Genomic DNA, 16,319 nt, shown 5'->3' with positions numbered 1-16,319 from the left:
GTTCCATATTTGTTTTTGTGTATAATATTCAATCCTTTTTCAAATATTACAAATAAAAGTAAGGAAATAGTGAAAAATACAAAAAAGCTATAGTAATCTTGATACAGCTTGAGATTGCATAGTGTAAAATAGTAATAAGGTGTATAAGCTAACAAATGATATTTGGAATCTTAGTTTCGAATGCCTAGATACCCTATGGAAGAATCTGATAATTTGGACATATTTAAAGGCTCCTCTTGACCTTGATCTACACTAGTGGCCACAATTGTGGAAACACCGAATTTTTGGCATTATGCTTTATAAATTACTACACTTATATTGCCGGTAATGTTTATAAAAAATCAAGGAATGTTTACAAATATTCAGTAGACGATTAAATAAGTCATTGGAGCAACTGGAATAATCTGTAACATTTGGAAGTGTTTCCACAATTTTGGCCACTAGTTATCATTTTACAAAAAATTAAGAGATAACAGACTATTGCTATGTTTGTACTAAACAGTGCAAAGAACTTTTATATGATTATCAAGTTCTGCTTCTGAGCTTTAATCAGTGTGTCATCATTTCTTTGGTTTGGTTACTAACTGTAGTGAGAAAATGTGATCAAAGAAAGTAGAAAGGTTAATCAGGTTCATAAGGTTACCATTCTGTGCTGGAGATTTTAAGACATCATGGGTACAATGAAAGAAATGCGCTCCATAGAAAAAGAAAAACTACACTCTGAGAAGAAAGTTTTACTGCTCAATGCTTACTCTACTACAGCTCGATGAGACAAAATTGTGATTCTCATTTCAGCTTCTATTTTAAACTCACTAGAAGAAATAAAGTAGACATAGGTGAACCAAAGGGCAGGAGTCATATTTGAGAAAAACAAGATATCTTGCCAAATTTGACTTATTAACCAACAGCAACTGAGCTAAACAACCCATACACATAGAGCTGGGGCAGATATTCAAACCCTGCTCTCTTGAGGTGTGCTAATCACCGTGCCTTCTTGCTGTATCCCAAAATACACACTATTACAGTATATACCATAATATGCAGGGTCCAAGCACTTCAGCAACTATGGCCAAATATGGAGTCATATGAATTTGAGGTTAATGAGTCCCACAGTGACTACTGCTGAATATAGTTGCAGTAGTATGTATAGTTGCTGAAGCAATACTTGTAGTAGCTGTACAAACCAGCACAAACCTAGCACAAATGAACGGAAGTCTTTTTTTCTGATTATATGGGTGACAACTTCACTCAGGTATTTGAAACTGGCTGCGATGAGAATAGACTGAATTCATAAAGAGGGCTCTGTAAATTTTCCAATATACATCAAAATGAGATGCAAAAGTGCAACCTGAGAACTATTTTAGAGTTTGATGAGATCGCTTTTGAAAATGAAAGGGAGGCTAATATGAGATTTTGTGTCTTTTTGCTCTGAAGGAAAAAAAATGGGAGACAAGAGAAATAAGCCGTAGTCTCATTTTGGTTTCACATCAATCTCCTTGTTGTCTCCTTGTTGATTTCTTATTTTCCTCTGGGTATCTCTATATGCATGATGGAAATTGGTGTTTAATGTCTGCCATAATGAAAGTAGGGTGCTTGGGTGTTTTTTTTGTTTTTGTTTTTATCTCCGAAATTCCCCTAAATCATGTGAGCATTTTAAGTAAATATTCTGTTTGTAAATAATGTGTGTGTGCCTGCATGCATGTGTGTGTGTGTGTGTAACATTAATATTCATAATTTAGTGTCCCTAGTATTTACCCTATGACATTTACATCTTCCATAATAGCTTATACAGTTCAGCTTTCCAGCAATGCTCGTGCCTGTTCTTAGACACACAGGGCACCCTGGACAGGATGCCAGTCATTGCATGGCACACATTCACACATGCATCATTTAGAGATGCCAGTTTACATAACTGCATGCTTCTGGTGAACTGGAAGAGGATTGTGTGTATGGTATTCAGGTTTCGCCCTGCAAACACTGAAAATAGGCAGGTAGGAGAATTGGCACCTCCTATTTTTGGGCATGTCTTTTCATGGACTGGCATCTTGTCTATGGTGTTCCTCTGCCCTGTGCTTTCTGGCATAATCTCACTGTGACATTGTACTGGATAAGCAGTTGCAAGATGGACTTCAAATACATTTATTGCTTTTTATTTTTTTTAAATAACAGAAAGAAATAGTTTTTAAAAATCATCTTGCTTATCATCTTACCATACGATATAAATAAGACCATAAAGCAAACAGCTTGTCTTTATTGGGTTATGTTAAGATGTTTTAAGCAGTGGCGTAGGCAGAAATTGTATTTTGGGCGGGCCATTGAAAAAGTAAGCGGGCCTATATTTTTTCCTAGAAAAAATATTACTTAAATAATAATTAAACCTTAGAGAGTAGAAAAAATAATAGACAAACAAACTGCAAAAACACACCTTTATTTTGCAATATTCGGCAAAGGCAATAACAAAACACCGTCTAACCACCATGTTCAACAGTGCTCAATGAAGGCCTAAAGAAAATATATTCATATAAACCTGATTTTATTCGGCAATGAATAAATAAATCAGGTTTATATGAATATATATTTTTTAATACATTTGAATAATAAAAATAAACTAAAAATGTATTTTGATCAAACTTGCCTGGGTGGGCCAGGGAGTAATGTGGGCGGGCCAGTGCCGCCCTGGCCCATTACTGGCTACGCGCCTGGTTTTAAGTATTGAAAAGTAACAATAGTATCAGGAGTAGAAATAAATTGAAAATCAAATTACTTTATTTATTCCCAAGGAGCAATTAAGGCATGTGGCGTAGCACAGTAATCATCCACAAATAACAATAAATACAGAATAAAAGGACAGACACACATAAAAGGCATTAATGTTATGTGTTCTAATAAAGTTCCATTAAAAGTTCCATTAGTTTGATATCAAATCACCGATGATGAGAGTTGAGGAGCTGGTCAGCCCTGGGGACAAAGGTTGCCCTTCTCCTCTGTGTCCTGCAATCTGGACAGCAAAGCCTGCACCTTGAAGGGAGCCACTCAAACACTAGGATGTGCAAAATCCTGCAAACCGCTCTCACTTTCTGTTGTTCACAAAGGGTGGAGAGATTTCACCATGTGGCAGGTTGATTGCGTAGACCTACAATCATCAGTGTAAAGGATGAACAAAAGGGGGGAGAGGACACAGCCTTGTGGGAAACCAGTTGAGGCGAAGAGGATGTCAGAGGAGATGCTATTAACCAGCACTCTCTGTGACCTGTTAGCAATAAAATCTGTAATCCACAGGATACGTTTTTTGTCAAGGTGAAAGCAGGTGATTAGTCTCTCAGCTAGAATCAGTAGCTGCATGGTGTTAAATGCTGAGGATAAGTTTGCAAACAGGAATCTGGCTGTGGTATTGGTTTCCAGATGCTTGTTGATGGTGTCCAGAATAAACTTCTTCAACCCCTCTCCCAGCCCGGTATGCAAATTGAAGTGGATCCTTCAGAGATTCGGTTGCGTCAATTATGTGCTTTCTTATGACTCTCTCCGTGACCTTCATCACCAAAGAAGTGAGAGCCACAGGCCTGAGGTAATTCGGGACCTTTGTGGTGCCCTTCTTTGGAATTGGAATCACGGCAGAGTGTTTCCACATCTGGGTGACTGTACTGCTGGTCAAGGAGCTCTGGAATGGGCGCTGGAATACAGCTGCTCAGCACAACGCCCACAAATGTTAGCTGGCCCAAGAGCTGTATTAACTTTTGTCTTTTTGATGGCTCTTACCACCTCTTCTGTGTTAATGAGGGGGCTAGAGTCCCCGGTTTTGATTGTGGAGATAATTTACTCTAGCTGGGTATTGTTGTCCTACTCAGATCTGGTGAAGAATGAGTTCAGGTCATTAGGGAATGATGTCTGGCTACTGCTCTTGATCTGAATAGGCTTATAGGTGATAACTCATTTAAATAAGGATGCAATGGTATGGGTGGCATGATTGTTTGTGTGTATATGCATGTTAGAGGGTATGTCAGCTCAGTCCCGTCACTTCTGTGTCTCCACAGGTGTCCATTATCGCAAGTCGTGTGCCTCCTCAGGTGCCTGCCTCATTGCGTCCTCAGGATACCAGCAGTTCTGCACTGGAAGGTTGCATTCTGTTTGCATAAGCTGCTGTAACACTCCACTTTGCAATGGCCCGCGGAAGAAGACGCACCTTGTTCCCTCTACAGCACCTCCAGCTTTGATCCATATCTTCATCCTAAACTTCCACTGGATTTATTTCTTATTGTTGCTCTTGGAAACATAGAGTGCTTTAAGACTACGTTTGACTGAACTGGAATTTTTCTTGGCTTTTCTTTTTTTTTTAAAAAAAGAGTACCACATGTATTGCAAGGTACGTTACAAAAAAGTATATGCATACATTTAGCAGTACAATAATATGTAAAAATAGATCTAATTTTGTGTACTATTAACAAATAAACACAGTTTTATAAAGAATATTTTACATGTTAAAATTTGGCTAAAATTATGAGAAAATTGGGCTGAAGAGCACTATGACTCCATCATTTATATATACTTATATGGCTTTAGCACCTGTATTATACATTTACGAATATTATATATAATATAATGATATTGTGCTGTTACTCTTGAAATTATATGGCTTTTTCATGTAGCTCCACATAATTTATTTAACACTGAAGTCATCCAATATCTATCAATACTATACATCTCATGTGAAACTGAAATATTGTTTGCTGGAAAGAAGAAATGCATTTTTAAAAAACAAATAAATAAATTTCCTGTATATTTTTTAATTAAAAAGCCCACAAGAAAGCATTGATTAAGCAAACAGCATAGCATGAAATGCATTCTCTTCCATTTTTTTGTGTGGAACACATTATTTATCGTGCTCTGCCAAGACATGTTCTGCGACTCTGATATCATAAGTACATTAATTAAAAGCTTAGAAACCAAAAAAATATCTTTAATGTATTTTGAATTTGAATTTTGCTTGTGTATTTGGCACAGACAACATTTAGAGCAAGATCAAAGAAATCCTGGATATATGTTTTACAGTTCAGTTTTGTGGGTAAGCAAATAAGGTTTTTCTTTTGGTATGTGTTTTGTGCAATTGCAGTTTATTTGAGCTGATTAGAGAGAAAGACCATATGGTTTGTTCCTACAAGCCCCCTTGTGAACATACTTCTTTTACAAGAATTGATTTTTAAAGATCAGTTACTCAAGTTCTTGAGTGATTTGAGTATTTTTCACCAGAGATATTGAATACCACAAACACTTTACCGGTAATGACCCACTTGCAGAAGTAGCTTTGAAAGCATATTTAGAGTATTAATTACAATGTTATTATCATGTTAATTTATTTGACACCAATTACATTGCTGGTATTCACTCACACAAACACATCAAGAGGCTTGGCGGGTTCTCATGTTAACAATGAAAGATACATACAAAATATGGGTTGTGTAGGGTATATAATGCCCTATATTTATTCCATAGAGAATGTCAATGATTGCATTTTATATTTTGTTTGTTTGATGAAGTTATAGTATTTAACTAAAGAAAATAACATTTTTGTTTTAAAGAATTTTAGTTTGTATCGGAAATGAAAAATATATGGCTAAACAGAGTTTTCAGTTTAGTCTAAGACAAAATAGACTAGTATCAAACTGCTGAACTACATAGTTTGTGTGAAAACCAGATATGAGCTCAATTTAGATCAGTATCAGACTTCACTGTCTGCACACTGACTACTAAAGTTGATGGTGCTTGAGTCTGTCTCCGGTAGGATAATCGGATTCTGTGATTGGTCAACATCAGGACTTTGGAACGTGGTAAACTTGTGGGGCTTTTTACTGATGCGAGTGGAACATCCTTGATTGAGAAGGGCGTGAGAAGAGCGGGTAGAGCTGATGTCAGGTTGCCTTACGTGCCTTTTGTTCACATGCGTGATGGTCAGTTTGCAGAGCAGCACCTGGACGAACACCCGACGGAACTGACGGGAAGACAGGTTGTAGAGGAAGGGGTTCAACACTGAGCTGATGTAGAAGAAGGTATCAGATATTGGGTGAAGGATGACATAGCTCTTGAAGTACGGCATGGTCCAGTTTGCTTTGCTCTTGACTGCAGTCATGAGACGGCGGATCTGGTTAGGCATCCAGCACCCAGCAAGAGCAGCTACAATCAATACTGATTCATAGAAAAGAGGGTCGGATAGGGCAGAAAAGAGGGGGGGGGGGGGGGGGTAGGCAGATAACAGAGAAAAGTTAATATTCTTTTTAGTGTTATTGCTCAATTTTTATGTGATTCTGTTTGCTGTGCAAAGTAATTGCATGCTGTTTTCTTATTTTTGAACAGCTTGCCAAATATTTGTTATTTAATATATTTAAAATTATAATAATGTAACCTCATCATGTAAAACTGTATACTCATTATAAGCCGAAATCAAGTATTTTGACGTGTCTCTTTTCTGATGTGGTTTCCCAGAACATTTCTCCCATATGCATTTGGTGATTTAATCCTAATTCCTTATCAATCAATCAAGCAATCAAGCAATCAAGCAATGATCGGTACAAGGGGGCCCAGACAAATTCATGAAATATATAATACATACATGGCTGGGGTCTAGCTGTTGACCGAATAGGCAGTTGTCAAGGGCCCCTGAATTATGCTCGTTGCAGAGGAAGTGAAATGATGATCAGTTTTCTGGTTGGAGGGGCTTCCCAAGTAAAGCTTTGCCTAGGGCCCCTGAAAAGGTAGATTCGGTCTTGCTGAGGACTCTAGCCCCTACTTCACCAGGGCCTGTAGCCTCTATCTCACAGGGGACTCACTGGGACAACTTACTTCACTGGGGCCTCGATGCTGTATCCTATAGGGGACTTTAGCCCCTAACTCTTCAAAGGGGAATGACTCCCCCATATTCTCAAAAATAAATGAATAAAATAACATTATAAATGTATATACACTTGCTGAATATTAACACTCAAATGACATTGCATAACTATTGAGGACGAAATGTGAGATAATCATAAATAAGTAAATCAATAGTAAAATAAATTTTTTTAATTTTCAATTCCAAAGACCTTTTTGGTCTTTGCTGATTTGCACTCCATTACCTTGGCCTTGCTTGGATGAGAAGAAATGGTAGCCGGCGCTTATGTTCGTAATGTCAAGTCAACACTACACGACTTTCCAAGTCATCAGATCGCTATAATGTTTATATGTATGGGTTCCATTTGTGCCAAAAATATGTCAATAGGCATATGGGGTTCCCATTTGTGTATTGATGTAAAATATTTCAATAGCTCATTGTCCATGTCGATTGAAAATGTAACAAAACATTTGTCTGTGTCTATTCCACTTTGAACTGTACTTCAGCTGTGACATCTATTTTGACATTAAGATTGTCTATGTTGATTGCACACCTGACCAAACAACTTTTCAACTTTTAACTTCTGTCATTTTAGTACTCCCTATAGTTTGACTTGTATTGCATGTCGACCAAATATGTCAACACGTCGTCATGATGTGTCATTCTGCATATTGTCCTGATGTGTTGTCTGACTGTGCTATCCTGCATGTCATTTTGATAGGTCGTACTCCTTGTCATTTGACTGCATTGTTGTGCATGTCGTCCTGATGTAATGTTTGTCTGAGTTGTTTTGCTTCTCATCCTGCTTTGTTATTCTCCTTGTCCTTGACATCCCAAGTAGACTAATTCAACTCAATTACACACAGATGAATAATAATAAAAAACTATCTTTGAAATAAAAAATAAATATATATTTCAAACCAAAAATTATTCAAATAAATCTTTTGAATACATTTTTTTTTCTATAAATCTTTAATTATATATAAATTAAATACATTTCTATTGATTTATTTATTTACGATTATGTCATGTTTCATCCTCCATTCTTAACTTTATATAATTTTGTTGTAAATAATGCTTACCTCTACAAATAACAAACTATATGGCATATTAAATGATGTTCTGGAAAATCAGCTTCTTTGGTATTTGATACTAATATACAGACAGTGGAGAGATTTAATTTAGTTTTCATTGAGTAATTAAACAGATGTCACAGTAATGGTATATTTATATATCTTTTAACTGATACGAAATAGTTGGTTGAAAGAAGTCAAATAATCAAGCATTAAATTGCATCTTTGGCTCCTCATCTAATCTTTACATTTACAATAATCTTTCTCCTCATTTAGCTTCTATCACTCATCAAATAATGCATTTGAATATGAAAATTCTATCTAAACAGGAACAGCCTCAAAAACCATGATTGCACAGGTGTAACTGTATCCACAAAAGAGAACAGTTGTTACTAGTCAGGCTGAGCAATATATAGAAATTTTAAGATATATCGATATACAGTGGTACCTCGGTTCTCGAACTTAATCCATTCCGGACTCCGGATCGAATCCTAAAAAGTTCGAGTTCTGATCGAATTTTTCCCATAAGAAATAATGGAAAACCAATTAATTGGTTCCCAGCCCCCCAAAATTACACCTAAATATGTTTTTTTTCTTTTTTTAGCATTTAAACACAAAATGAACAGGATAAAACAAGAGCAGCATTTTTTTCTTAATGGCTTCCAAAACGATAAAGATCTTATTCCAACATTACCCCTGTCCTGCCCCGATCGTCCGCTCCTTCCGTGTGCCACACCCCCTCGTTAACCTCGTGTGGGATCCCCATGTGATAAGCTGTTTCTGGTTGTTGTCATTAGTCCTCTGTATTAAGTCTGTGTTTCAGTTTGTTTCCCCAGTCCGGTCATTGGGTGCGTTCGACTTGCTTACAGCGCTGACTTAAAGCAACGCATTCTTTTCTTATCCTGACGCAATGCATTACGGTTAGATGCATTGCGACCTCTCACTCAGCTGCACAAACTGGAACCGCGTCCGTGACGACACACCTTTGTCCTTATTGGCTGAAGAGTTTAGTTACACACATGACGTTTGTATCCCAGGCAGTTCCGTTCCGTAATCTGCTATTTCTCCCGAATATCACGTATAGCAGTGAGAACTGGTTTTCAGTTAATTTACCTGGTAAAATAAAGTTTAAATAAATGACATAAATGCTCTAATAGTTCACGTAAGTTAGTGGTTTATTTATTGTTAGTTACTGTAATGTTGCGCTGCTTTATTTGGTTAATCGTCCAGTCTGTGAAGAAAGCATTCAAGTAAGAATTGCATTGTAGTATGACTCATTTCTTGGCGCGTACAATTTATATTAGGTCGGCGTTCACGGTTAGACTTCTGATATTCAGATGGAGTTCTAGGTGAAACTGGTTTGTTTGACTTTCAAGAAATTCGAGTTCTAGTGAGTTTGAAAACCGAGGTACCACTGTATTGTCATATGAGATACAAGATGAGACAATATTGTTTATATTGATATATTTTGCATGTTGCAGGGCCGCTGTTCTGACAATTTGTCCTACGTTGTTGCATTGCCTTACCATAACACGTTTCGACAGATACAGATGTGGACAAATTTGTTGGTACCCTTCCACAAAAAACAAAAAAACACAACTATCTCTGAAATAACTTGAAACTGACAAAAGGTTAATGGCATCCCTTGTTTTTATTCCATCCATTGTCCAACCTGCTTATCCTACTGGGTTGTGGGGGGTCTGGAGCCTATCCTGGAAGCAATGGGCATGAGGCAGGGAACAACCCTGGATGAGGGGCCAGCCCATTGCAGGGCACACTCACACACCATTCACTCACACATGCACACCTAAGGGCAATTTAGCAACTCCAATTAGCCTCAGCATGTCTTTGGACTGTGGGGGGAAAGTAGAGCACCTGGAGGAAACCCCATGATGACATGGGGAGAACATGCAAACTCCACACACATGTGACCCAAGCGGAGACTCGAACCCACGTCCCAGAGGTGTGAGGCAACAGTGCTAATCACTGCATCACCATGCCGCCCCGTTTTTACTCCATATTTAAAACAAATCAGACTTTGCATTAGATTATTGATTCGGTTGAATATTTGAAATATTTAAACAAATGAAAATGGCACGGACAAAAAAGATGGTACCCTTAGTTTATTATTTTGTGGCACCAATTTTTGTAGCAATCACTGCCAACAAGTGATCTGTACCTCAAAATGAGATGTCTGCATTTGCCAACAGGTAATTTGGGCCACTCTTTCTGAGCAAACTGCTCAAGCGACCTTCAGATTTGAAGGGTGGTGTCTCCACACTGCAATTTTCAGATCTTTCCATAGATATTCAATAGGATTAAGATCTGGGCTCATAGAGGGCCATTTAAGAATAGTCCAATGTTTTTTTCTCAGCCATTCTTGAGTGCTTTTAGCTGTATGTTTTGGGTCATTATCCTGTTGGAGGACCTATGACCTGCGACTGAGGCTGAGCTTTCTGACACTGGGCAATATGTTTTGCTCCAGGATGTCTTTTTAGTCTTGAAACTTCATTGTGCCCTGGATGGATTCAAGGTTCCCCGTGACAGATGCAGCAAAGCAGCCCCAAAACAAAACCGAGTCCCTTCCATGTTTCACAGTAGGTACGGTGTTCTTTTCTTTTAAAGCTTCATTTTTCCTTTTGTAAACATAAAGCTGATGTGACTGGCCAAAAAGCTCCAGTTTTGTCATCAGTCCAAAGAACATTCTCTGAGGAACTTTTGGACTTGTTAACATGCATCTTGGCGAATTCCACTCTGGCTTTTTTAATGATTTTTGGTGAATAGTGGAGCTCTTCTTCCATGGAGCCCATCATTGTTCAAAATATGGCAGATGCTGCAATCAGAAAGTGATGTACCTTGACCTTTGAGCTCAGCTTGAATGGTTTTGGATGGTTTCTTGACTCTTTTTCTACCATCTGCCCAGTCTTTCTGCTCAACATGGGGTTGCATTTCCTCTTGCGTCCACATCCTGGGAGGTGGGCTACAGTCCCATGAATCTTATACTTTTTGATAATATTGGCAGCTGTCATCACAGGAACAAGAAGCTGCTTGGAGATGGTCTTATAGCCTTTATCTTTAACATGGTTATCTATAATCTTCTTTCTGAGCTCCTCAGACAGCTCTCTCCTTTGCTTTCTCTGGTCCATGTTCAGTGTGGTGCACACAATGATACCAAACAACATAGTAGCACGTTCTTTCAATAGCTGATGAAAAGCTTGAACACACCTGTGATACTAATTAAGGTTAAACACTTAGGTCGAAACATGACTATAATGCAAGGATGAATAGTCTCTTTAGGGGTACCAACAAATCAGTCCATACTATTTTAGCATATCTTTGTAAAATAAACAACAAATAATTCCTTTTCACAATTTTATTGATTTACTCTATCTAAAGGCATGCAGGTATACATTAGAAAATTGCTTTTAATTGAATCACTGTTCAGAAGAAATTAAGCATTGTTTTAATGAGCTGTACCAACAAATTTGTCCACATCTGTATATCTATTGATCGGTGCTACCCTACCGAAAAATGCTACTGTCATTTTTTATGGGCTGAAAGTGAAAGCGAATTGTCCAAAAAATAATAAATAAGTAACTAATTAAAAAAAACACGAACTAGTGTAAACAGACATTATGACAGTCTGAAACACCTTATCAGGCTGTATTACCAGTGTTAGAACTACAGATAGCACATCTTGATAGACAGAAATACATTATCAGACCATCCTACCTTCATAAAATACTTGGGTATCCAATTTCGATAGACTAAAATACTTTATAAGGATGTGCTGTCATAAACATGTGAGCAATACTGACATATTATATAGCCTACAGTACAAATGTCAGGTAATTAGACATACATCTGATGGTGAAGAGTGATAAATGAATTTAATAAAATATTAAAAATTTATGAACGTTGAAAAACACAAATAAGACTAATTACACAAGATTCAGCTGTAACTCCAACGGAAGGTAGAATAGATTTTTAGGTAGTTTTTCAAGCATGAGAAGAGGGGTGTGATTTCCTTGTGCGCACGCGCAGTACCTAAAGGCAGGACATTTCGATAGGTAGTAAATGTTCCCATGCATCTCTACTTTGAATATTTAAATGTTAAATACAGCCAACCATTCCCCTCCAACAGTCTCCACAAACATTAAATTGAATTATGGGGAACTATTTTAAAAATCTCCGTAAAGGATACATCCCTCTCTCCTTATGAGGCTGCTAAGAGCCAGGATGTCATCCTTGATGAGTAACACTGAGGCACAAGTGCTCTCTTGTCTAGATTACCGTGAGGATGTATTGCAATTCTGCAATTTTGCCCCAAATTCATTCAAATGGTATAAATAACAACTGCTTGTCTGGTTAGCTTATCAGTTAATGATACCTTGAGCCAGAGGTCATTCATCAGGACTTTTATTATACTTTACCTTTGGCTCCCCTTGTGGAATCAACACCAGTCAGTACTGCTGAACTACTTTTCATATTCTAATTTACGTGACTCTAACCTTAACCATAAGTAACCAAACAACCCCAGCGGCATTTTTAATTTTTTGGTTGCAGTCACAGATTTTTAGTTTCAGTTTCCCTTTGGGGGGACCAAAAAGGCGGTCCCCACAATGTCAAAATAATAGGTATTTATCTCATAATGTAATATATACATGACCCACCCAAACACAATTATTTATTGTGGTGGCCAGTCATGTTGGAGGCCAAAGGTTGGAAATACTGTTTTTTACATATCTACCCACACAGTAGTTAATTTATTGATACAGTGTAAAGTGCATTTTTAGTATGGACCCTCACATGATGTAGCTACAAATGTATTATCTCATAACTTTTGAACAGCAGAAATTCATTAAACAAAAAGAAAAACGGCATTACCTAGAAACAGGATGGTTTGCTTTCTGGCTTCCTTGACCTTTGAACTCTCATGCTTAGGTACGAATGTCCTACTGTTAGTGTCTTGTATAGTTGACTTCTTGAATGTGTTCTTGTTTGTGCTTGACAGCACATGGATCATTCTTTTGCACATGACTCCCACACTCAACAAGACGATGATGTAAACAATAAAAGCCACGAAGATGCTGGACCTGTAAATCCCCCACATGGAGGTGAGGTTTGTGCAGAAGGTCAAGTTCTGTATGAGCTCCTTTTCCAGGTGATATGTGCCATCTGTGAGAGAGGAGGAACTGTTCTGGCCACTCATCAGATCCCTGGGACCCTCTGTTCCAGTAGCAAACAACAGTGGAATTGCAACTAAAACAGATGTCACCCATGCAAAAATAATAAGCTTAATTGTGTGAGATGCTGAAAATGACTTGTATTTCAGAGGATGGCAGATGGCAATATACCGCTCAAAACTAAGGGTGGCCACATTCAGGATAGTGGCATAACTACAGGTCTCAAAGACAAAGTTGTAGATCTTGCAGGACACATTCCCAGAGGTGGATGAAAAGGGAAACCATATGGCACTATACAGTTCCACAGGCATGCCAATCAGAAGCACCAGGAGGTCAGAGCACGCTAAGCTTACCATGTGGTCAGTAACATTCTTCTGAAGGTATCCATTTTTTCGCAGCACCTGGGTGACCTTGATAGTTAAACTGTTCCCCACGATTCCTATTAGCAGGATGAAAATGTAGAGTACGGTCAAAAACACCTTGACTGGGGTCACCTGTTCCAAATCTTTCCAGTCTTCTAGCTTCAACTCTTCAACGATCTCGTACTCACGATCCATAACAAAAAAATAAACAGGTAGTATTTCCAACAAGTTAATTTCCTACTTTCTATTCAGTGGATAAATATACAGAAAAGTTCTAGATTTTTGGTACTTGATCATTTTTGAAGTGTAAGGCTTGTTTTCTCAATGTAAATTTGCTGTACAGAATTATAATAATATCTTCATGAACACGGTACGCTTAACACACACAGCATGTTTCTGACTTGAATATCTACCAGGAAGCAAAACCTGTGATTTATTTGTTCTGTAGTTAAACATTAATCTAAAAGCCATAAATGGAAAAGCTGTTTCTTCTATTGGTTATCTTTAGTAAAGTTTAAACTTCTTGTTTTAAGAGGAGGGTCTGCTGTGAGTTGGTTGAAACCAACCAAGTACAAACAAAGGTGGAGTTTAGCAAAACACTAGAGCAGTGAAGGTACTGTAGCAACTAGATGTTGTCTGAACAATAATGTTAATTTTGCATTACCCGAACACCCACCTCACTCCTCCACATCCCCTAACCTCTGTCTCTACCCCCCCCCCCCCTCACACAAGGCTTGGGCAGAAAATAGTTTTTCATATCATCCATATGTTATACTATATCCTGGTATATGGTATTTTCATAAGCAAGGCTTTTCTGGTATCTTGGCAGGTGGTTCCCAACAATAAATTTAATTGAACAAAAACACTGTGCTATACTGAAACAATTACCATGATAACACCAAAGTCAACCCTACCAACTCTCCCCACCTCTTCAACACAATCTTCATTAAAAACCCAATTTTGTGTGACTTGTCTCAGTGTAACCAGGTTCACTGGTGTGGCGTAAATTGCAATCAACAACCACAGTGCAAATTGAGAAGGATAATTTGTCCCAAAATTAAATCAGGGATAGATAATAATAATAAAAATAATCAATCATCATCATCTATACTTTATTGATGCATGCATATAATGTTTTGTGAAGCAGTAATAAAATTAATCAAATATTTTTGACACACAAGGTCATTCACAAGGTCAAATGTTGTTTGCTTTAACCCTTCCCTTTGATGCCACTAAGCCACATTGCTTAAATTTTGAGGCAATTCAAAATTTATCCAGTCTCAGTTCATCACAGAATTTGTCTGCAAAGTTTGAAAAAGATCCATGAAATATTTCCATCAATTACGCTAATAGCAAAGTGTCTGCAGCAGCACTGGAACAGTCCCAAAACCACATGTATACCCCATTCAGGGAATAAAATTAAGCCTTTGTTGCATGAGTTAAATAAAGCAGCTACAACAAAGAAGCATTTCACTCAACTATGTCCACCAACAGTCTTTTTCCCTCAGCTTATGACATTACTCATTGATCCAAAATCGCACACTTTACAGTGCATACTGAATTTTGTCAGAATCCTACTACCTGACTGTTAATGTTGTACAGTGATGGGCAAGTTACTCTGGGAAAGTAATCCGATTACTGATTACTAATTACTCAGTTCAAAAGTAATCTAATTACTGATTTATGATTACTTCCATAAAAAGTAATCCAATGGATTACTTTTAGTTACTTTTTGTGACGGCCATGTATTTCCACAATACTTAAATCCACTTCATACCACCAGCAATTCAGTTCTTAAAGAAACAACAACAGGGGTCTAGTTAACACTTCATTGGCATCTTGAACAAGGCCAAAACAAGCAATCAACTTTCTAAGTTGAATATTTAATAAAAAATAAAATGCATCTTTGTTTTAAATCAAATAAATACAACTCTTTTGAACTGTTTTTGCAAAGTCACAATACATTGTAGGACTCATCAGTGTCTGGCCCAAACTCGTAGAAGTCCATGCCCCCACCTGGTTTAACCCAGTGAGTAGGTACTGTCACAGTCTTACCATCCACTGGAGGAACTGTACCACACTCTGCAATGAGGAGCTCCTTCAGCCGCTGTCTTCTGTCATCCCTCACCCAGCGAAGCTTGAACTGTGGACAGCTAACAGCAGCCAGGAGGGCATCCTTGTTCTCAAGAACATCAGCAAAACGAGTCTGAATGGCTTGAAAATATAATTTCAAATAAATATTTAATATAATATTTAGCTGTATCTTTACTATTGCTAAAAATTACTGAATATAAATGTTTTTTTATATATATATTTTTGGTCTACAAGTAATTAGATAATGCATGGGACATACCTTTACAATGACATCTGGCAGGCCAGCTGTCATCCTGGAGAGTGTATCTTTAGTGCTTAGAGTCTTTGTCATCAGGACTTCCAGTGTTGGAATAAGGGCACCATAGGAGCAGTTATCCTCTTGCAGGATGTCCAGTGCAGCTGTCAGGGGCTTCATTGCAATGCAGTATTCCATCAGGAACTGGTTCTCTTTTTCATTAAAGCACTTGACTCCTAACTTGTTGCACAGTGTATTTAGATCATTCATGGGGATTTCTGTGATCCTGGAAACAGCCTCAGAAAAAGAATTCCACCTTGTGGATGATGGCACCAGGAGCTTTCTTTGGCTGACTCTTCTACATGCTCTGATGCAGCTGTTGATCTACTTGCTTTGGTCCAAAGAGCTGTGCATTTAGCAATGCTAACCCTATATACAGCTCTAGTGTTTGTATTTTCATTTAAGAATTTTTCAACATCACTGGTAGAAACTAGGTTGAGAGTATGTGAT

General features: G+C 37.8%; 1 protein-coding gene across 1 annotated transcript; it reads right to left on the bottom strand.

Annotated features, from left to right (window-relative positions):
• Window positions 1–2,564: 2,564 nt before the first annotated feature.
• On the bottom strand, window positions 2,565–13,997 carry LOC111860682 (G-protein coupled receptor 39-like). Its single transcript, XM_023844588.2, has 2 exons — window positions 12,820–13,997; window positions 2,565–6,177 (listed from the first exon to the last, which is right to left on the bottom strand). Exons 1-2 carry the CDS (start codon window positions 13,673–13,675, stop codon window positions 5,714–5,716), a joined length of 1,320 nt encoding a protein of 439 aa, XP_023700356.1. The 5' UTR covers window positions 13,676–13,997; the 3' UTR covers window positions 2,565–5,713.
• Window positions 13,998–16,319: the final 2,322 nt, after the last annotated feature.

Source organism: Paramormyrops kingsleyae, chromosome 1 (genome assembly GCF_048594095.1).
Source record: "Paramormyrops kingsleyae isolate MSU_618 chromosome 1, PKINGS_0.4, whole genome shotgun sequence".
NCBI classification, from domain to species: domain Eukaryota; kingdom Metazoa; phylum Chordata; class Actinopteri; order Osteoglossiformes; family Mormyridae; genus Paramormyrops; species Paramormyrops kingsleyae.
This window is presented reverse-complemented; position numbering and strand designations above follow the sequence as displayed.

Coding starts and splice junctions, on each gene's coding strand:
- LOC111860682 (XM_023844588.2), bottom strand. CDS start 13,675: ATGGATCGTGAGTACGAGATCGTTGAAGAGTTGAAGCTAGAAGACTGG. Junction 6,178..12,819: donor GCAAACCATCCTGTTTCTAG/GTAATGCCGTTT, acceptor TCTATGAATCAG/TATTGATTGTAGCTGCTCTT.